Below are 22,988 nucleotides of genomic sequence, written 5' to 3' on the forward strand. Positions count from 1 at the left end.
AGCTGTTGGCCCTAAAAAACCAGACCAACAAACAAACAACAAACCAGTAAACTTATTTTCAGCTTGTCAATTTTTCTGCACTCTCCAAACAGGATCTAAGGAGTGTAATAGTCTTGCTGTCAAGTAGAGTTTATTTCTTTGGAACATTTACCGTGTTGTAATGCTTTCAGAACTCTGTGTGTATCTGTCAGGTTCTGCCTAGATCCAGTCTCTCCTGTTACTGGAGATACTGACCCACATTGGCAGCTGCAGCCCTGCTCTAGGCTCTGGATCCAAACCTGCCCGTGGCTTTCTGATACTAGCTTTCCCATTACCATTTTCTGGCCCCCGTTTTCAACACACCTGTTCTTTTGTGTGATTCCCTCCCAATGCTGATAGCTTGCTTACCCTCAATATACCAATTTCTGATATTCTGTCTTTGGTACATACAAAATCCCTTCGCACATCAAGGGATTTCCATGGAAACCGAAACATAGGGGAAGAAGGGACTCTCTACTGGAGTTTCTCTGGTGTTGGACAGGTTTTATGTCCATTTTGCAGCGAGTCATTGCTGCCTCATCCCCCAGACAAGCCTTCACTGTAGGAAAGTTGCCCCCACCCCTTGTCAGCAAGAAGCAGTGCCTGGAATGCAGCCGTTTGCAAGTTTGTTCTCACAGGAGTCATATCATCAGGGAGCAGGGCATCCCTCTAGGAGGCAAGCAGCTTATTTAAGATTAAACCACAGAAAGGAAGAAAAGAGGCTATGGGCAGGTTGAGAGACAGAAGGCTAGACCAGATGGCCTCTTGAATCCTGAAGCTTTGGGTCACCTCACTGCAGATGGCAAGAGATGCTTCCTGAATCACCACGACTGGATAGGATCTCTCCTTCCCCTGAACTTCGCCACCATTCAGCATGATCTCCACGGGTTTCACTTCTAACATTGACTGCCTGATATTATGAAGTATGTTGGGTGTGTGTCTTATTCTCCGACTAGACAAGAGTTTTCTTATAGCTCTTCATATCTCCTTTGGTACCTAGGACAGTGCCTTGCACAGAGTCGATTAATTATAAAATGTTTTTAATTGAAGTAGAATGAAAGTTGCTCTACAGAGTAGTTAGAGAGCCGTATCCTCTCGTTGGAAGGGTGTAAATAGAGCCTAGTCAGCCAGTTACCTGTGATGCCTTTAGGAGGAAGTAATGCAACAGCTAGAAGGTTGAGGTGGAAGACAGCTAAAGTCTTTTCCACCGTGAGCGTCTGTGATTCCATGAAGCATAGCTAACGCCAGCACTGAGCCTGATGATGGAAAACCAGCTGCTGGCTCACAGAGAAATGACTCTCCACATGGCTTCTCTGTTTGCTCTGTAGAGCAAATGGTCCACAGGTCGGGTGGATCTTTGACTAGCATACTTCCCTAGCAGCACACATTGCTCCCCAGGTTGAGTGATGGAGTATGTAAGATGGGCAATTTATGTCCCACTGAGGTTTCAACCCTTTAAAGAAGTCTCCCCCTGAAGTAGAAGGAGAAGCAGATGGTAATGAGAAAATATGCACATTTTATTATGCATTGCACATTTTACTTATTAGAATTTTTAGTATGACACCCTGCATTTTTCAGAAGCCTAAAGCTGCAAACAAAATTAAATTATTCACTGAAATGTTTAAATCAGCTTACAGCAATTATATCAAATTATCAAAATAAAATGCAGCAGTCTAGAAGGTAGATTCCCCTTGACCAGCCACTTTGAAATCTGACTTTCAAAGGGTGGCTCTTCCCCTCAAGAAGGGAGAAGTGCTGCTCCGTGAGATGAGGGCGGGAGGGGAGTGCATCCTTGATGAGGTTGTAGGGAGGTCGATGGTCGAGTTGGGGAGAGGTGGTGGCGGGAATGAGGGCAAGTGAACATGCCAGGAAGTTCTGTGGAAGAAGGGGCACCTACAAGGGGGTTGTGAAACAAGGTGCCGAGAGATGCCCTCCTGGCCTTACCGTATGCCAGCCTGCCCTCCCACAGAGCATGTGGGGATTAACACGCCATAGTGGGGGACCATCACAGGACTCTGTGGAAGAGGGGGTGTGAGGCAAAAGTGGAGAATGACTGTGACTGTGAACCTTAGGCACAGCACCCTTCTTATTTTAAAGCCAACTTGAATGATCACTATCAATCCGCCAAGGCACGTGAGAGTTTTTCAGAAACCATCAGATGCAAAAAGCTATCCTTTCGAATGTGCATTAACTGGTTCCAGTCCAGTATTCCAGTGGCGTCTCTTAGACTTGTAGCCCTAGGGACTGGAAGAGATCTTAAAGTTCATCTACTCTAGCCCCCTTCCCCCATTTAATACTCGAATTCCCTAGCCTGACAAATGGTCATGCAGTGTCTTGGAAAGAGCTGGGGATCTGGAATCAAACAGACCAGGAGCCAGATCCTGAGCTCCTCCACCCATTGTCTCTTTGACCTAGAACAAACGACCTAATCTCTCTGTGCTTTCATTTCCTCAGCTGTAAATTGTGAGCAGTATCAACACTGCAGAGGTGTTGTGAGAATTAGAAATAACATCAAAGTGCTGAGCATAGCCCCTGGTATTGAGTAGGACTTCAGTAAAGAATAGGTTCAATGCCAATTACAATAATTGAATAAAGTGTCCCTCCCCAGCCTCCTCTTGAATACAGAGGTCTGTGATGCAAATGTTTCCGTTGTTGGGCAGGCTTAATGGTTAGAATTTTCTGCCACGTGTTGTGCCCAGTTCTCTTTCCCATAACTTTTTCTATTCATCCTCTCTGGTTCTGCCATTTGTGGCCCCACAGAACAAGTCTAAACATTCTCCCACAGTTAACGTTACAAATATTTGAAGATAATTTTAATATCTCTACTGAGTCTTCTCCATGGTAAACCTATTTGGGTCGTTGAATCTTTCTGTATGTGAATTGGTTTTCATCTTACCCAGGATACTGCTAAGCCCCTTTCCCTAATATATGAGCATCCATGGAAGGATGCTAGCCAGCCACAAAGAACAATTGAGATTGCAAGTCTTAGATTTTATTCATACTGAATAAGTCTGCGACTGTGTCCATAACTCCAGGAACATTCTAATGCATACCCTACAAATATATTTCAGTTTCTCCTGCTTTGTACCATAACGTACGGGAATAGAAGCACTACTATAAAATTCTGTGAGGAAAGGTGCCTTATAAAAACTATATTGTCAGATGCTGACTTGAAAACTTACATCCGTATAATTGTGGTAGATTTGATTGTGTTATTGCCTCCTCGCCCAATTTTACCTTCTCTGTGTCAGCGATCTTTTCCATATGACTTTGAGGTTCCTGCCCTTTGACTTGAGATTCAGCAGTGACTTTCTTCGGCCAACAGAATAAAGCAGAAGTGACAGCATGCCAGTTCTAAGCCTAGGCCTAAGAGGCCTTGGATATTTCCAGTTGTCCTACAGCACCCTGCCATCACCATGAGAAGAGCATACCCTGGCTAGCCCACTGGTCCAGGGAAGTTGGGGGGGCATGTAGGATAGGAGCCCTAGCAAAGCCCAGCCTGTATCAGCCAACCCCTAGCCAACTTACAGACTCTTGAGGAAAAAAAAAAAAAGATTACTGTTTTCAGGCACTGAATTTTGGGGTGTTTTGTTATGCAGAATTTTTGTGGCAGGAGATAAATATTACAGAAATTATGTGGGCCAGAAAACAGATAGCAGTACTAACCCCACCTCACCAGAGTGTAAGCTTAGAATAAGTAATGAACGATTTATAAAACTATAACAGGCTAGATGAATACTTCTTAAAAATGATTTATCAAATTGTAACTTTGTTTCTTTTATAAACTGTGGCCAAGAAGAAAATGTGTGTATATTATATATCATTAGTGAAATAGCTAATGAAAAAAGCAAACTCAATATCCAAAGATACATGAAAAGTTAAGGGGTCTCCTATTTGGTGTAGTTCACTCATTTACTCAAGAAGTGTTTAATGAGTAACTGTCATGTATCAGCACTGTTGTAGACCCTAGAGATATGGTTGTGGAAAAAACAGACAAGGTCAGGTCTCATGAAGCTTATATTCTAGCAGAGACTCAGAAAATAAAAATCAAATAAAAAAAGAGAACTTCAGATCACTGGTAAGTGTTGTGAAGAAGCTCAGGCAGGACCATGGCTACCTTAAGTAGTTTAAGGAAGACCTTTCTGAGGATGTGACCTTGAAACTGAGACATAAATGACATGAATGGGCCAAGGGAAGAAAGGCCACACTGACGGAAATAACAAATGCAAAGTAGGAATAAGCTTGGAGCGTTCGAGGTATAAACAGTGGTATAGAGAGGAGTAATATGGTATGAAATGAACTGGGAGGTTAACAGGGGCCAGAACATGTAGAGCTCTGTTGGCTGTAGCAAGGAGTCCATGTGTTATTACAAGTATAATGGAACCCATTGAAGCGTATTAAGCACATGACCTGATTTATGGGTTTTAGGAGCTCACTCCTGGCTGCTGTGTGAAGAGCAGTTTGTGGGTAAGTGGATAAGAGTGAAAACAGGGAGGTCAATTAGGTCATCGTGGTAATGGCTACACAGCATGATGGCAAGGATGGGGAAACATGGAGAGGTTTGAGGCATATTTTGAAAGTAGAATCAAGACTTGCTAATGTATTGGATGCGAGGAAAAATGAGAAATGAAGGATGACCACTAGGTTTTTTGTTTGGGTAACTGAGAGGATGGCTGGTGGTACCATTTCCTGAGATGAGGAAAAATGGAGGAGAAGTGAATTAGGGGACGGAGAGGTCATGAATTTTGTTTGTATGAGTTAAGTCAGAAATTACACATCTATGTGGATTCGCCAAGTAGGATGTGGGACGTAAGAATTCGGTACTCAGGGCTGAAGATGTCTGTTGGGCAGTCATGAGCATATCAATGGTATTTTCGCCAAACGACTAGATGAATTCCCCTACCTAGAAGAAAGAAGTTAATTTTTTTTAATTTAAAACTTAAAAAGTTTTAGACTCTAAAAATTGTTAGAAAAAAAAAGAAGTGGGAGGACTAAGCCACAGAGCACAGTAACATTTAAAAGCTCAGCAAACGAAGAGGAGACAGAACAAGAGCTGGAGAGGGAAGCTGAGAGAGTGTGATGTTGTGGAAGCCAAGCGAAGAAAATGCTCCAGGAAGGAGAAGAGAGTTGTCAGCTTGGGTTGGGTTGGGTTGTATGCAACTCAAGTCATAAAGTAAGATGAGGACAGAGGCATGAACCCTTGGATCTGGCAATGTGGACCTTGAAAATAAAAGATTGGAGACCTTGAAAATAAAAGATTTTGTGGAATAAGAGAGGTAGGAGAGGGCTTCCCTGGTGGCGCAGTGGTTGAGAGTCCGCCTGCCGATGCCGGGGACACGGGTTCGTGCCCCGGTCCGGGAAGATTCCACATGCCACGGAGCGGCTGGGCCCGTGAGCCATGGCCTCTGAGCCTGCGTGTCCGGAGCCTGTGCTCCGCAACGGGAGAGGCCACAACAGTGAGAGGCCCGCGTACCGCAAAAAAACAACAAAAGAAAGAGAGGTAGGAGTCAAAAATGGTATGGATGAAAGGGAATGGGAGATGAGAAATTGATGACTGAGGTTTTGCTGAAAAGGGGAACAGAATGGAGAGGTGCCTAGAGTTTCAGGTTTTGTTTTATTTCATTTCGTTTTAAATAGGAGGTTCTGGGGTGTGCTTAAATACCAGTGGAAGTAAACCAGGTGAGAGAAAGAGGAAAGTTGATACTGGAGGAGGGAACGTAGACAAAGACAGTGTCAGTGTCCTTGAGAAAAAGGAGACCCAGAGCTCAGTGGAAGCATTGACCTGTGAAGTGCCTTCCATGGTAATAGAGGAAGGCAGGCAGTAAGAGTAATAGAATGCGGGTAAATTGGTGGATTTGGCGGTGGGAAGGTGAGCGATCTTGTCGCGTTTGCTTATATTTTCTCAATGAGCTATGACTTTAGCTCATCATTTGCGAGTGAGCCAGAACTTCTGAATCCTGAGCCCAAATGCACTATGTCCTTCATTTACCATTTGGTATACTTGGAAAGAATGAAAATGATAACCCCTTTTGTATAATGTGCTTTAAAGAGCTAGCAAATGATAAAAGAATCCATGTATATTCTTTCATTAGATATTTTCCCCTGAATCATTCAAGTTCCCAGCAGGGAACAGAATTCACATGGTTTGTTTAAGTGAAGACACTTTAATGATGGGGGCCTACTTACAGAGATGAGAGTGGAATTAAGAGATGCTGCACCCAGAGACTATCAACAGCCAGAAGTCGTTACCACCCTCAGGAGCAAAGGGTCAAAAGGGAGATTAGTATATAGTATTAGATCCCAGTGAGAGCTAGAGCCCTCAAAGAGGGACCAAGCAGCGTGATCACTCATTGAAGAGACCTGTAGCTACAGGGAAGTAGTGCCAAGCAGAGAGGGAAGGAGAAAGAAATACCTACTTCTCTCTCCTCCCATCTCTTGCCGATGCATCCCAATGGCTGAACCCAACTGGAAGCTGGCTAGCAAGGAGCCTGGTGATGCAGTCCATGGTGAAGGACAGAGACTAGATCTGCAGTGAATAACCAGCACAGCCCCTAACACTTCATGCCGTAAATGTTAAAAGATTTTGAAAACCACTCCAGGGGGAATCTTTGCACCCAATGCCATTGTATGGAATGCATCTTGTTATGTGGTACCAGCAGGATTTGCAAAACCCAAGTAAGGCGCTAACCATGGTCTTTGATACAAATCATCATGGGTACTTGTAACCCACCCATAATCTCCAAAAGTCATGTTTGCCCATAGTCTTCCTCCTTTATTCCCATCCAGAGCGCACTGCCCGTAAAACTAGGGAAGCTTACATTTCAGGGCCCCTCGTTTGCATGAGCCCACTTCCAAGGCCATGGGGCAGCCCTAGAAATGTATTCATATGGTCATATGTTTTTGTAAAACTTGCAAGAATAAGGTATTTTAACTGTAATCTGGTAAGGCTATAACTTTTTTCCCTCTGACCCCAGAAAGGACTTCCTCCTTCTCCCGTTATATGCCTTTTAGGCATCACAAAGCCTGGATCTGCTTCTGCTTTCAACAGAGACTCGCATGTACCAGTGCAAATGTCATCCTTTCCCCACGATTCTACCACCTTTCTGGCAGCGTGGTTAATGAGCCTCAAAATGGACACTTGGGGTTGGGGAGGATGCAGCTGGAGGATAAAGAAAAGCAAAGAACGGAGGGATGGATGTGTGGTGTCAGAGTCAGTGGGGGCAGGGCGCTGGGCCTGCAGAGCCCGCCCTCTGGCCTTCCACTGGGAGTGATGGGGGGCTGGCAGGTGTCCCACCAGGTAACTAATTCCTCTCTGGGGCCTCGCTCAGAAGCTGCTCTTTATGTTTTCAGATGCAGACGGAAACCTGTGTCGAAGTAACCAACTGTTGCAAGTCATGCTGACCATGCACCGAATTCTCATTTCCTCTGCTGAACTGCTCCAAAAAGTTATCACTCTATATCCTTTAGCACAGTGCCTGGCAGTCCCCAAATGGGATTCGTTCAGCAGTGTCTTGAAATTTGAAGGATGCTTTCACTTTGGTTGGTTTGGCATAACCCTGAGTGGTTAATGGGTTCATACGTCCTTTCATGGAACGGTGTGCGTGTCTGTGTGCCTGTATGTGTGTATGCATATGTATGTATGTGTATCTTCTGTTGGGCGAGGCAATGTTATTGATGCTGATTGCTCTGGGAAGAGGCCAAAGAAATCAACATGCAAACATAGTCTTCTTTGTTAGTTCTTGCTAGTGAAAAATAGTTTTCCTGTAGATTAATCAAAATTCATATTTATCCCATGCAAAATGACAAGGGTGCAAGCATGACTCAAGTGATAAACTGCATTGTGGCTTTCCTGTCCAATTCTTCAGCCTTCCTCAGGTTCTGAAGAGCACTTTCTGATGCCAGAGCATCTGGAGAGTCTGCTGGTGCCTTTTTGCTTAGGCAGAGGCACTGGCTACGTGCCAAGCAAACCCTGCCGGATTCTAACCTTCTTTTGGGGGTGTGAATGGAGTTGGGTGGAGAAAACGGCTGCCTTCTCCCTCTCCCTGATGACTGATGACACTGTGGGCTGTAGGTGGGCTGAGACTGTTTAGCACCTTGAAGCCCAGGTCCCTGGCACTGAGTCATGCTTTGTAGCTGTTCTAACCCTTTACCACTCTCCTCAGCCATCCCTTTTCATCTCATGGCACACAGAAAAAAACGTAAAGACTGAATCTCTTCTCTAAAGTGACTCATAAACCTTTACCTCTCGTCTCAGAGGAGGTGTTTTCAGTGGCATTCCAAGGGTGCAACCTTGGGAGGGGTCCACGTGATGAGAGGTGCAGGTAATAATTGGATGTCTGGTCTGCAGAGAATTTTAAAACCGTAATAAAACAGACTCAGAGTTGGTCTACTTTTTATTAACTCCACGTACCAGCAATTCTAAACAACGTCAGTGATTAAATACTCCTCGCTGAAAAAATTTTGTTGCTCTAAGGACTGAGCTGTACCTGGGGCGCCTGTCTTGGTGCCCCGCCGGGTACCTGCCCCCACGGTGACAGCAGAGCTCTCTTCCTCCCCATCCTCCCTCCCACTCTCACAGAATCTTTCTCTATCAGTTATCTCCCCTCTCTCCTGTCCTTCTAAACCCTGCCTCTTCAGAGGCACCTGCCTCTCAGCCTAAAACACATTCAAGTCTCCCCAACCTAAAAATAAACTCTCAACCCTGCCTCCCCTTCATTCCATTGATAGGGTTAGAAATGTGATGCACAGACTTCTTAAAATAGTCCGCACTCACTCTCTCCCATCGCTCAACTCCCACTCAGTCCTTAACCCGACTGTGGGCTCCACCCCTGTACTCAGACTTTCCTCTGATGTCACCAGTGACCTCCTAGCTGCCAAGCCTGGTGGCTTTTGTTTCCACCCTTGTTTACAGCGATGTCCGTGTAGAGGCCTTGTTGACACCCCCTGCCTCTCCAGACTCCCTCCAGGGCCCTGGGAACTGCACCTTCCCGGCTCTCCCTCCTCCTGGGCTGCCCTCCTCCACCTCTCCATCCAGCCTCTCCTTTGCGTACCTCCTCGAGATGGGGATAACATCCTGGTTTCTTCTCACTGCACTTCCCCTGGGTGATTTCCCACCAGGATTTCCACCACCATTCCTCTGAGGTCTTTCAAGTCCATATTTCTCTAACCCAAACCATTTTTTTTTAACGTTTGTACCACTTTATCCTGCAGACACTGCAATCTAATATGCTTAAAACTTAACTCATTAACTCACCACCTCAACTACTACTACTATGAGTTCTGCTTTGATACCTGTATTTTCAGTTTCAGTTCATGGTATTGCTGCCCATCCGATGGTCTTAAAGCGGCAACATCAAAGCACTCACAGTCCTCCCTGCCTTTCACCTACAGAGTCCGTCACCCAATCTCAGGGTTCCCGCGTCAGAAGTGACTCTTTTCTCTCCATTACCATGTCTCTGCCTTCGTTTGGGCCCTCACGGTCTCTCTCCCCAGCCTCTGTCCCATCCTGGGCTTCTCATCTTCACAGCCACCATCTCCCTCGTTTATCCACCTCTGCAGTTACTTTCCTGAGAAGCGAATCAGGCAGGCCGTGCTCCAGAGCCTCTGCAAATAGAGGGTAATGGCAGATCCTCGGTTGCCAGGAAATGGCCCTCCACAGGCTGGCCCAGTGTGCCCCTCCTGCTCTATCCTCAGCTCTCTCAGAAACCCTTTCCCCTCCACGGTGAACGTCTCAACATACCAGACTGGAGTGGCTCCTTTTACCTGTCAGTTAAAGAAGCTCGGATGGCTTCCTTTTGTTTCCTGTTTTTCCATTGTTAAAAGAGAGAGAGAAAAAAAATTTAACAACATGCTTTGAATAGTTCAGATGCCTGAGAAGTACAGCCAGAACTGCCCTGGTACTTCATGGCCACAGCACTGCCTATGAGGATGTGGAGCCTGAAGCTTGCAGCAAACAATGGCGATTACCCCAGGTCAGCAGATGCCTGAGCCCCTGATTACTGGCCTGCGTGTGCTGCTGTTTGCTTCATCTCCTCACGTGAGAAAGCAGTGCCTGCCTTGCTCGAGGCTGCCTCCGCTGTGGCACCAGGGCTCTGCGACCTTGGGAGGCTCTGCCCTCCTGGATGGCACCTGGCACTGTGCACTGGGGAACGGACTTGTGAAGAGAAGGGTAGGGAGCAAACAGAAGGAAGATAAACTCCACGATGAAAGGCACCATGTTGATTCTTATGTCCACCCAGTTGTCTTAAAAGAAAAGTGGGTTTTTTTTGTGTGTGTGTGTGTGTGCCTTCCTCATTAATGAGGAAGAAGTTAAATCTTTCAACAACTAGATCAAATAATAAAAATATAGACTCTAAGACGTATTTATCTAGAATGTGCCTTATGCTTGAATCTCTTTGCACTGAAGGGATGCATTTTCTTACCCATGTGGCATAAAGAAATGTAAAGTCATGTCATTCTCACTCCTCCCTTTTATGTCCAAAGAAAGGCAAGCATTGGAACCATTCACTTCATGAAATTTGCCAGTTGCCTGGGCTTATTTTTTGGATTGATTACCTTTGTTCTTGTTGTGTGTGTGTGTGTGTGTGTGTGTGTGTGTGTTTTGTGTTTCTGTTTGATTTTGGTGCTCTCAGGGACAGATTTTATAACAGTAAATCTATCAAAATTTAGGTTTTTTAAGTTAAAGTCATTTTATGAAACGTACAAATTCCACAGCCATAGTTTTTCTTTAGGGGTTCAAGTTTAGCTTGCAAATCTTACTGTTCTTCCTATAAGTCTAGAATGTCCCACCAGGCACTTTTAAGGAACCTTGAAAAATGTTTGGTTAATTGGAATAATGGTTTTAAACTATAATTATGAATTTTATTTCTTCTTCCAGTTTTATTGAGATATAACCGACATAAAATACTGTGTAAGTTTAAGGTGTGAAGCGTGATTCATGATAAGTTTAGTGAACATCTATCATCTCATATAGATACAAAATTAAAGAAATTTAAATTTCTTTTCTTGTGATGAGAACTTAGAATTTTCCCTCTTAGCAACTTTCATGTATAACGTCGAGCAGTGTTCATTATATTTTTATCATGTTGTACATTACATCCCTAGTACTTATTCATCTTATAAGTTTGTATCTTTTGACTGCCTTCATACAATCCCCCTTTTTCCCATCCCCTGCCTCTGGTAACCACAGATCTGATCTATTTTTCTATGTTTGTTGTTTCTTTGTCCGTTTTTGAAGTATAATTGACCTACAACACTATGTTAGTTTCTGTTACATAACAGTGATTTGATATGTCTATACATGTCAAACTGGTTACCACAATAAGTCTAGTTACGGATATGTCACCCTACAAAGATATTACATAGTTATTAACTGTATTCCCCATACGGTGCATTTCTTACCCATGTCTCATTTATTTTGCAAATGGAAGTTTGTACCTCTTAATCTTCCTCACTTATTTCTTTCTTCCCCCTACTTCCCTCCCCTCTGGCAAACACCTGTTTGTTCTCTGTACCTATAACTCTGTTTTGTTATGTTTGTGCATTTGTTTTTTCACATTCCACATATAAATAAAATCATACAGTATTTGTCTTTCTCTACCTGACTTATTTCACTTAGCATGTACCCTCTGAGTCTATCCATGTTGTCTCAAATGGCAAGATTTCATTCTTTTTAATGGCTGAGTAATATTCCTGTGTGTGTGTGTACGTACCACATCTTCTTTATACTTTCGTCTCTTGATGGACACTTAGGTTGCTTCCATGTCTTAGCTATTGTGAATAATGCATTGAACACATGGCTGCATATACCTCTTCTAATTAATGTTTTTGTTTTCTTCAGATAAATACGCAGGAGTGGAAATTCTGGACCATATGGTAGTTCTATTTTTAATTCTTTGAGGAACCTCCATACTGCTTTCCATAGTGGCTGCACCAATTTATGTTCCCAGCAACAGTGTGCAAGGGTTCTGTTTTCTCCACATCTTCACCAACACTTGTCATTTGTTGTCTTTTTGATAACAGCCATTCTAACAAGTGTGAGATGACACCTCGTTGTGGTTTTGATTTGCATTTTCCTGATGATTAGTAATGTTGAGCATCTTCTCATGTGGCTTTTGGCCATTTGTCTTCCTTGGGGAAAATGTATATGCAGATCCTCTGCCGGTTTTTTAATCAGGTTGGTTTTTTGATGTTGAGTTGTATGAGTTCTTTGTATGTTTTGGATATTAACCCCTTATTGGATATATCACTTGCAAATATCTTCACCATTTAGTAGGTGGCCTTTTCATTTTGTTGGTGGTTTCTTTTCCTTCACTGTGCGAAAGCTTTAGTTTGATATAGTCCCATCTGGGTTTTTTTTAATATATTTATTTATTTATTTTTGGCTGTGTTGGGTCTTCGTTGCTGTGCCCGGGCTTTCTCTAGTTGCAGCGAGCAGGGGCTACTCTTCGTTGCAGTGTGCAGGCTTCTTATTACAGTGGCTTCTCTTGTTGCGGAGCATGGGCTCTAGGTGCGCAGACTTCAGTAGTTCTGGCACGCGGGCTCAGTAGTTGTGGCTCGTGGGCTCTAGAATGCAGGCTCAGTAGTTGTGGCGCACAGGCTTAGTTGCTCCGCAGCATGTGGGGTCTTCCCAGCCCAGGGCTCGAATCTGTGTCCCCTGCACCGGCAAGAGAATTCTTAACCACTGTGCTATCAGGGAAGCCCTAGTCCCATTTGTTTATTTTTGCTTTTGCTTCCCTTGCCTGAGGAGACATATCCAAAAACAATGTTATGAAGACTGATGTCAAAGATCATATACCTATGTTTTCTTTTTAGGATCATATACCTATGTTTTCTTCTATAAGTTTTATGGTTTCAGGTCTTACTTTTTTTTTTCTTTTACATCTTTATTGGAGTATAATTGCTTTACAGTGGTGTGTTAGTTGCTGCTTTATAATAAAGTGAATCAGTTATACATATACATATGTTCCCATATCTCTTCCCTCTTGCGTCTCCCTCCCTCCCACCCTCCCTATCCCATGCCTCTAGGTGGTCACAAAGCACGGAGCTGATCTCCCTGTGCTATGCGGCTGCTTCCCACTAGCTATTTTACGTTTGGTAGTGTATATATGTCCATGCCACTCTCTCGCTTTGTCACAGCTTACCCTTCCCCCTCCCCATATCCTCAAGTCCATTCTCTAGTAGGTCTGTGTCTTTATTCCTGTCTTACCCCTAGGTCCTTCATGACATTTTTTTTCCATAAATTCCGTATATATGTGTTAGTATATGGTATTTGTCTTTCTGTTTCTGACTTACTTCACTCTGTATGACAGACTCTAGGTCCATCCACCTCATTACAAATAGCTCAGTTTCGTTTCTTTTTATGGCTGAGTAATATTGCATTGTATATATGTGCCACATCTTCTTTATCTATTCATCCGATGAGGGACACTTAGGTTGTTTCCATCTCCGGGCTATTGTAAATAGAGCTGCAGTGAACATTCTGGTACATGACTCTTTTTGAATTATGGTTTTCTCAGGGTATATGCCCAGTAGTGGGATTGCTGGGTCATATGGTAGTTCTGTATTTACTTTTTTAAGGAATCTCCATACTGTTCTCCATAGTGGCTGTATCAGGTTACATTCCCACCAACAGTGTAAGAGGGTTCCCTTTTCTCCACACCCTCTCCAGCACTTATTGTTTCTAGATTTTTTGATGATGGCCATTCTAACTGGTGTGAGATGATATCTCATTGTAGTTTTGATTTGCATTTCTCTAATGATTAATGATGTTGAGCATTCTTTAATGTGTTTGTTGGCAGTCTGTATATCTTCTTTGGAGAAATGTCTATTTAGGTCTTCTGCCCATTTTTGGATTGGGCTGTTTGTTTTTTTGTTATTGAGCTGCATGAGCTGCTTGTAAATTTTGGAGATTAATCCTTTGTCAGTTGCTTCATTTGCAAATATTTTCTCCCATTCTGAGGGTTGTCTTTTGGTCTTGTTTATGGTTTCCTTTGCTGTGCAAAAGCTTTGAAGTTTCATTAGGTCCCATTTGTTTATTTTTGTTTTTATTTCCATTTCTCTAGGAGGTGGGTCAAAAAGGATCTTGCTGTGATTTACGTCATAGAGTGTTCTGCCTATGTTTTCCTCTAAGAGTTTGATAGTGTCTGGCCTTACATTTAGGTCTTTAATCCATTTGGAGCTTATTTTTGTGTATGGTGTTAGGGAGTGATCTAATCTCATACTTTTACATGTACCTGTCCAGTTTTCCCAGCACCACTTATTGAAGAGGCTGTCCTTTCTCCACTGTACATTCCTGCCTCCTTTTTCAAAGATAAGGTGACCATATGTGCGTGGGTTTATCTCTGGGCTTTCTGTCCTTTTCCATTGATCTATATTTCTGTTTTTGTACCAGTACCATACTGTCTTGATTACTGTAGCTTTGTAGTATAGTCTGAAGTCAGGGAGCCTGATTCCTCCAGCTCTGTTTTTCGTTCTCAAGATTGCTTTGGCTGTTCGGGGTCTTTTGTGTTTCCATACAAATTGTGAAATTTTTTGTTCTAGTTCTGTGAAAAATGCCAGTGGTAGTTTGATAGGAATTGCATTGAATCTGTAGATTGCTTTGGGTAGTAGAGTTATTTTCACAATGTTGATTCTTCCAGTTCAAGAACATGGTATATCTCTCCATCTACTTGTATCATCTTTAATTTCTTTCATCAGTGTCTTATAATTTTCTGCATACAGGTCTTTTGTCTCCTTAGGTAGGTTTATTCCTAGATATTTTATTATTTTTCTTGCAATGGTAAATGGGAGTGTTTTCTTGATTTCACTTTCAGATATTTCATCATTAGTGTATAGGAATGCCAGAGATTTCTGTGCATTAATTTTGTATCCTGTTACTTTATCAAATCCATTGATTATCTCTGATAGTTTTCTGGTAGCATCTTTAGGATTCTCTATGTATAGTAACGTCATCTGCAAACAGTGACAGCTTCTTTTCCGATTTGGATTCCTTTTATTTCCTTTTCTTCTCTAATTGCTGTGGCTAAAACTTCCAAAACTGTGTTGAATAAGAGTGGTGAGAGTGGGCAACCTTGTCTTGTTCCTGATCTTAGTGGAAATGCTTTCAGTTTTTCACCATTGAGGACGATGTTGGCTGTGGGTTTGTCATATATGGCCTTTATTATGTTGAGGAAAGTTCCCTCTATGCCTACTTTCTGCAGGGTTTTTATCATAAATCGGTGTTGAATTTTGTCGAAAGCTTTCTCTGTTATCTATTGAGATGATCATATGGTTTTTCTCCTTCAATTTGTTAATATGGTGTATCACATTGATTGATTTGCGTATATTGAAGAATCCTTGCATTCCTGGAATAAACCCCACTTGATCATGGTGGATGATCCTTTTAATGTGCTGTTGGATTCTGTTTGCTAGTATTTTGTTGAGGATTTTTGCATCTGTGTTCATCAGTGATATTGTCCTGTAGTTTTCTTTCTTTGTGACATCCTTGTCTGGTTTTGGTATCAGGGTGATGGTGGCCTCGTAGAATGAGTTTGGGAGTGTTCCTTCATCTGCTATATTTTGGAAGAGTTTGAGAAGCATAGGTGTTAGCTCTTCTGTAAATGTTTGATAGAATTTGCCTGTGAAGCCATCTGGTCCTGGGCTTTTTGTTGGAAGATTTTTAATCACAGTTTCAATTTCAGTGCTTGTGATTGGTCTGTTCATATTTTCTATTTCTTCCTGATTCAGTCTTGGCAGTTGGGCATTTCTAAGAATTTGTCCGTTTCTTCCAGGTTGTCCATTTTATTGGCATAGAGTTGCTTGTAGTAATCTCTCATGATCTTTTGTATTTCTGCAGTGTCAGTTGTTACTTCTCCTTTTTCATTTCTAATTCTATTGATTTGAGTCTTCTCCCTTTTTTTCTTGATGAGTCTGGCTACTGGTTTATCAAGTTTATCTTCTCAAAGAACCAGCTTTTAGTTTTATTGATCTTTGCTATCGTTTCCTTCATTTCTTTTTCATTTATTTCTGATCTGATCTTTATTTCTTTCCTTCTGCTAACTTCGGAGTTTTTTTTGTTCTTCTTTCTCTGATTGCTTTAGGTGCAAGGTTAGGTTGTTTATTCGAGATGTTTCCTGTTTCTTAAGGTAGGATTGTATTGCTATAAACTTCCCTCTTAGAACTGCTTTTGCTGCATCCCATAGGTCTTGAGTCATCATGTCTCCATTGTCATTTGTTTCTAGGTATTTTTTTATTTCCTCTTTGATTTCTTCAGTGATCACTTCGTTATTAAGTAGTGTATTGTTTAGCCTCCATGTGTTTGTATTTTTTTACAGATCTTTTCCTGTAATTGATATCTAGTCTTATAGCATTGTGGCCGGAAAAGATACACTTTCAATTTTCTTAAATTTACCAAGGCTTGATTTGTGACCCAAGATATGATCTATCCTGGAGAATGTTCCATGAGCACTTTAGAGAAATTTGTATTCTGTTGTTTTTGGATGGAATGTCCTATAAATATCAATTAAGTCCATCTTGTTTAATGTATCATTTAAAACTTGTGTTTCCTTATTAATTTTCATTTTGGATGATCTGTCCATTGGTGAAAGTGGGGCATTAAAGTCCCCTACTATGAATATGTTACTGTCTATTTCCCCTTTTATGGCTGTTAGTATTTGCCTTATGTATTGAGGTGATCCTATGTTGGGTGCATAAATATTTTCAATTGTTATATCTTCTTCTTGGGTCGATCCCTTGATCATTATGTAGTGTCCTTCTTTGTCTCTTCTTATAGTCTTTATCTTAAAGTCTATTTTCTCTGATACGAGAATTGCTACTCCAGCTTTCTTTTGGTTTCCATTTGCATGGAATATCTTTTTCCATCCCCTCACTTTTCAATCTGTATGTGTCTCTAGGTCTGAAGTGGGTCTCTTGTAGACAGCATATTTATGGGTCTTGTTTTTGTATCCATTCAGCCAGTCTGTGTCTTTTGGTGGGAGCATTTAATCCATTTACATTTAAGGTAATTATCGATAGATATGTTCCTATTCCCATTTTCGTAATTGTTTTTGGTTTGTTATTGTAGGTCTTTTCCTTCTCTTGTGTTTCTTGCGTAGAGAAGTTCCTTTAGCATTTGTTGTAAAGCTGGTTTGGTTGTGCTGAACACTCAGCTTTTGCTTGTCTGTAAAGGTTTTAATTTCTCCATCAAATCTGAATGAGATCCTTGCTGGGCAGAGTAATCTTGGTTGTAGATTTTTCTCCTTCATCACTTTAAATATGTCCTGCCAGTCCCTACTGGCTTGCAGAGTTTCTGCTGAAAGATCCACTGTTAACCTTATGGGGATTCCCTTGTGTGTTATTTGTTGTTTTTCCCTTGCTGCTTTTAATATGTTTTCTTTGTATTTAATTTTTGATAGTTTGATTAATATGTGTCTTGGTGTGTTTGTCCTTGGATTTATCCTGTATGGGACTCTCTGTGCTTCCTGGACTTGATTAACTATTTCCTTTCCCATGTTAGGGAAGATTTCAACTATAATCTCTTCAAATATTTTCTCAGTCCCTTTCTTTTTCTCTTCTTCTTCTGGAACCCCTATAATTCAAATGTTGGTGTGTTTAATGTTGTCCCGGAGGTCTCTGAGACTGTCCACAGTTCTTTTCATTCTTTTTCCTTTATTCTGCTCTGCAGTAGTTATTTCCACTATTTTATCTTCCAGGTCACTTATCCGTTCTTCTGCCTCAGTTATTCTGCTATTGATCCCATCTCTAGAGTATTTTTAATTTCATTTATTGTGTTGTTCATTGTTGCTTCTTTTGTCTTTATTTCTTCTAGGTCCTTGTTAAATGTTTCTTGCATTTTCTCTATTCTATTTCCAAGATCTTGGATCATCTTTACTGTCATTATTCTGAATTCTTTTTCAGGTAGACTGCCTATTTCCTCTTCATTTTTTAGGTCTGGTGGGTTTTTATCTTGCTCTTTCATCTGCTGTGTGCTTTTCTGTCTTCTCATTTTGCTTATCTTACTGTGTTTGGGGTCTCCTTTTTGCAGGCTGCAGGTTTGTAGTTCCCGTTGTTTTTGGTGTCTGTCCCCAGTGGCTAAAGTTGGTTCAGTGGGTTGTGTAGGCTTCCTGGTCGAGGGGACTAGTGCCTGTGTTCTGGTGGATGAGGCTGGATCTTGTCTTTCTGGTGGGCAGGTCCACGTCTGGTGGTGTGTTTTGGGGTGTCTGTGGACTTATTATGATTTTAGGCAGCCTTTCTGCTAATGGGTGGGGTTGTATTCCTGTGTTGCTAGTTGTTTGGCATAGGGTGTCCAGCACTGTAGCTCGCTGGTCGTTGAGTGAAGCTGGGTGCTGGTGTTGAGATGGAGATCTCTGGGAGAATTTCACCATTTGATATTATGTGGAGCTGGGAGGTCTCTTGTGGACCAGTGTCCTGAAGTTGGCTCTCCCACCTCAGAGGCACAGCACTGACTCCTGGCTGCAGCACCAAGAGCCTTTCATCCACACGGCTCAGAATAAAAGGGAGAAAAAGTAGAAAGAAAGGAAGAGGAAGGAAGGAAGGAAGGAAGAAAGAAAAATAGAGAGGGAGGGAGGAAGGAAGGGAGGAAGGGGATAAAATAAAATAAAATAATTAAAATAAAAAATAATTAAGAAATTTTTTTAAAAAAAGAAAAAAAACGGACTGATAGAACCCTAGGACAAATGGTGAAAGCAAAGCTATACAGACAAAATCTCTCACAGAAGCATACACATACACACTCACAAAGAGGAAAAGGGGAAAAAAAATCATAAACCTTGCTCTTAAAGTCCACCTCCTCAATTTGGGATGATTCGTTGTCTATTCATGTATTCCACAGATGCAGGGTACATCGAGTTGATTGTGGAGCTTTAATCCGCTGCTTCTGAGGCTGCTGGGAGAGATTTCCCTTTCTCTTCTTTGTTTGCACAGCTCCCGTGGCTCAGCTTTGGATTTGGCCCTGCCTCTGCATGTAGGTCACTGGAGGGCGTCTGTTTTTCGCTCAGACAGGACAGGGTTAAAGGAGCAGCTGCTTCAGGGGCTCTGGCTCACTCAGGCCAGGGGGAGGGAGGGGTATGGATGCGGGAAGAGCCTGCGGTGGCAGAGGCTGGCAGGACATTGCACCACCCTGAGGCATGCCACGTGTTCTCCCAGGGAAGTTGTCCCTGGATCCCGGGACCCTGGCAGTGACGGGCTGCATAGGCTCCCGGGAGGGCAGGTGTGGATAGTGACCTGTGCTCGCACACAGGCTTCTTGGTGGCGGCAGCAGCAGCCTTAGCATCCCATGCCCGTCTCTGGGGTCCGCACTGTTAGCTGCGGCTCACGCCCATCTCTGGAGCTCCTTTAAGCAGAGCTCTTAATCCCCTCTCCTCACGCACCAGGAAACAAAGAGAGAAGAAAAAGTCTCTTGCCTCTTCGGCAGGTCCATACTTTTCCCCGGACTCCCTCTCGGCTAGCCGTGGTGCACTAACCCCCTGCAGGCTGTGTTCACGCCGCCAACCCCAGTCCTCTCCCTGTGCTCTGACCGAAGCCCGAGCCTCAACTCCCAGCGCCGCCCGCCCCGGCGGGTGAGCAGCCAAGCCTCTCGGGCTGGTGAGTGCCGGTGGGCACCGATCCTCTGTGACGGAATGTCACCGCTTTGCCCTCCGCACCCCTGTTGCTGTGCTCTCCTCCGCGGCTCTGAAGCTTTTCCCGTCTGCCACCTGCAGTCTCCGCCTGCAAAGGGGCTTCCTAGTGTGTGGAAACCTTTCCTCCTTCACAGCTCCCTTCCAGAGGTGCAGGTCCCATCCCTATTCTTTTGTCTCTGTTTATTCTTTTTTCTTTTGCCCTACCCAGGTATGTCTGGAGTTTCTTGCCTTTTGGGAGGTCTGGTGTCTTCTGCCAGCGTTCAGTAGGTTTTCTGTAGGAGTTGTTCCACGTGTAGATATATTTCTGGTGTATCTGTGGGGAGGAAGGTGATCTCTGCCTCTTACTCTTCCACCATCTTCCTTATTCCCCTCTGAGAATGTCTGCCAAACCGCAGAGAAAACACTTTGATGACTACACGTGATATGGGAGCATAAGGTGAAGTTCAGCACACTCTCAAGTTGACATCTCTTAGGTAAAACTGGGACCCCCAAAGGGCTCTCCAAACTCCTGAACTCCACACTATGGAGGCAGCCCTTTGGATATGCTGCCTCTCTGCTTCCAGGCAGCTCAGGTCTTACATTTCAGTTTGTAATCAGTTTTGAATTCATTTTTGTGCACAGTGTCCAGTTTGCATAGTGTCCAGAATAGTCCAGTTTGATTCTTTTGCATGTAACTGTCCAATTTCCACAATACCATTTATTTAAGAGACTGTCTTTTCTCCATTGTATGTTCTTGCCTCCTTTGTTTTAGATTAGTTAACCACAAGTGTGTGGGTTAATTTCTGGGCTCTTTATTTTGTTCCATTGATCTACTTGTTTGTTTTTGTGCCGGTACCATACAGTTTTGATGACTGTAGCTTTGTAGTATAGTCTGAAGTCCGGGAGTGTGATACCTCCAGCTCTGTTCTTCTTTCTCAAGATTGTTTTGCTATTTGGGGACTTTTGTTTCCATAGAATTTTAGAATTATTTGTTTTAGTTCTGTGAAAAGTGCCATTGGTGTTTTGATAGAATTGCATTGATTCGGTAGGTTGCCTTGGGTAGTATGGTCATTTTAACAATATTCTTCTAATCCATGAATATGGTATATCCTTCCATCTGTTCTGTCATCTTCAATTTTTTTCATCAGTGTCTTAAAAGTTTTCTGACTGTGGGTCTTTTACTTACATAGTTGGATTTATTCCTGGATATTCTATCCTTTTCGATGTGATTTAAATGGGATTATTTTCTTAATTTCTCTTTCTGATAGTTCCTTGTTAGTATATAGAAATGCAACAGATTTTTATATATTAATTTTGTACCCTGCAACTTTACTGAATTTTGATGAACTCTGGTAGTATTTTGGTGGTATATTTAGGATTTTCTATGTATAGTATCATGTCATCTTCAAACAGTAACAGTTTTACTTCTTCCTTTCCAATTTGGATTCATTTCTTTTTCTTGTCTGATTGCTCTGGCTAGGAATAAAAGTGGTGAGAGTGGGCATCCTTGTCTTGTTCCTGATCGTAGAAGAAATTCTTTCAGTTTTCACCATTGAGTATGATGTTAGCTGTGGGCTTATAATATATGGCATTTACTATGTTGAGGTATGTTCCCTCTATACATCTTCATGGAAAGTTTTTTTTAATCATAAATTGTTGAATTTTCTCAAATCCTTTTCTGTATCTATTGAGATGATCATATGATTTTTATTCTTTATTTATATATTCTTCAATTTGTCAATGAGGTATATCCCACTGACTGATTTGTGGATATTGAACTATCCTTGCATTCATTGGATAAATTCCACTTAATCATGGTGTATAATTCTTTTAATATATTGTTGTATTTGGTTTGCTAATATTTTGTTGAGAATTTTTGAATCTATGTTCATCATATTTTTATCACTGATATTAGCCTGTAATTTTCTTTTTTTGTGATATCTTTGACTGGTTTTAGTATCAGGGTGATGCTGGCCTTGTAGAATGAGTTAGGAAGTGGTCCTTCTGCAGTTTTTTGGAATAGTTTGATAGGTGTTTACTCTTTTCTAAATGTTTGGTAGAATTCACCTGTGAAGCCATCTGATCCTGGACTTTTGTTTGCTGCGAGTTTGTTTTTGTTTTGGTTTTTTAAATTACTGATTCAATTTCATTATTGGTAATTGGTCTGCTCATATTTTCTATTTCTTCCCGGCTCAGTCTTGGAAGATTGTACACGTCTAGGAATTTGTACCTTTCTTCTAGGTTGTCCATTTTATTGGCATGTAACTGGTTGTAGTAGTCTCTTACGTTCTTTTATATTTCTGTGGTATTGATTGTAACTTTTTTATTTCTGATTTTATTGATTTGGGCCCTCCCATTTTTTTTCTTGAAGAGTCTATTTAGATCTGAAGTGCATCTCTTGTAGGCAGCATACATATGGATCTTGGTTTTGTATCCATTCAGCCACTCCATGTCTTTTGACTGAAGCATTTAGTCCATTTACATTTAAAGTAATTATTGACAGGTATGTACTTGTAATTTTAAATCTTAGATTTTTTAAATACTTCAGAGGCTTTTCTGAATTCGAAATAGTTTTTATAACTTCAGTAAATTAAAATTATAAACAGTAAAGCTAACATTACCTTAGATGTTCCAAAGCTATGCATAAACTTAATAAGATTTGAATTTAAAATCACAAGTGTAAATCCCTTAATTGTATATTCCAGATTGAAGTTTCAAGACTCTCGTTCTAATATGCTCTTAAACATTACAGGTATATAAGATTTCAAAAGGCAGAGATCCCTTCCTAATAAAAAAATCAGTAATATGATTTGGCCTGTTTTTTACTTTGCTATATTTAAGTCTGAGTTTTCCAAGGGTTAAAATATGCATAGCCACTGAAAGAAGACTGCACAGCCCCAGTTAATTGAGACATCTGCTGGCTGCTCAGTGGATTCCTCTCAGGGGCCCTGCTGAAATTCACGGAGCCCTGGATTGTGGTTAATTTGACATGGTTTTTAGAGGAGAAAGAGGGCAGTGTCTTGCGGGGCACACAGCCCACATAGCCTGATTCCTCAGTATGTTGATGGAAGAGGGTAGGACCACCCAGGTTCATCACTGGATTGGATTTTGCATTTCTATGATCTTTACAGTAAACACTTATTCTTTCCATGTATCTCTAGAGATGCGTGAACTTGGTGGAACTTTGCTGTTCTTTCTTGTTCTTAGAATGGCATCATTCTCGTGGAATATTCCGAATGGTATTGATCCTTAATGTGCTCTCCAGTTGTATTTGGATCATTCACATGGCTTTTTCTGACTTGCTATTACAACCTGTAAGATCAATCTACTGACATTTTCTAGGCATGTATTATCATTTTCCTATTATTGCCTTGA

At 41.9% G+C, this 22,988-nt stretch overlaps 1 protein-coding gene across 3 annotated transcripts in view; it reads left to right on the plus strand.

Moving 5' to 3' along the window:
- RASGRP1 (RAS guanyl releasing protein 1) overlaps positions 1–22,988 on the plus strand; it is an 86,643-nt gene that overhangs the window by 32,185 nt on the left and 31,470 nt on the right. For all 3 annotated transcript variants that reach the window (XM_029237240.1, XM_029237241.1, XM_029237239.1), the window contains exon 3: positions 7,369–7,474. In XM_029237240.1, the coding sequence (XP_029093073.1) occupies positions 7,369–7,474 (106 nt within the window). The remainder of the gene's footprint in view (positions 1–7,368; positions 7,475–22,988) is intronic.

The sequence above is a fragment of the Monodon monoceros genome, unplaced genomic scaffold, assembly GCF_005190385.1.
Source record: "Monodon monoceros isolate NGI ecotype Baffin Bay Population unplaced genomic scaffold, NGI_Narwhal_1 Super_Scaffold_21, whole genome shotgun sequence".
Lineage (NCBI taxonomy): Eukaryota > Metazoa > Chordata > Mammalia > Artiodactyla > Monodontidae > Monodon > Monodon monoceros.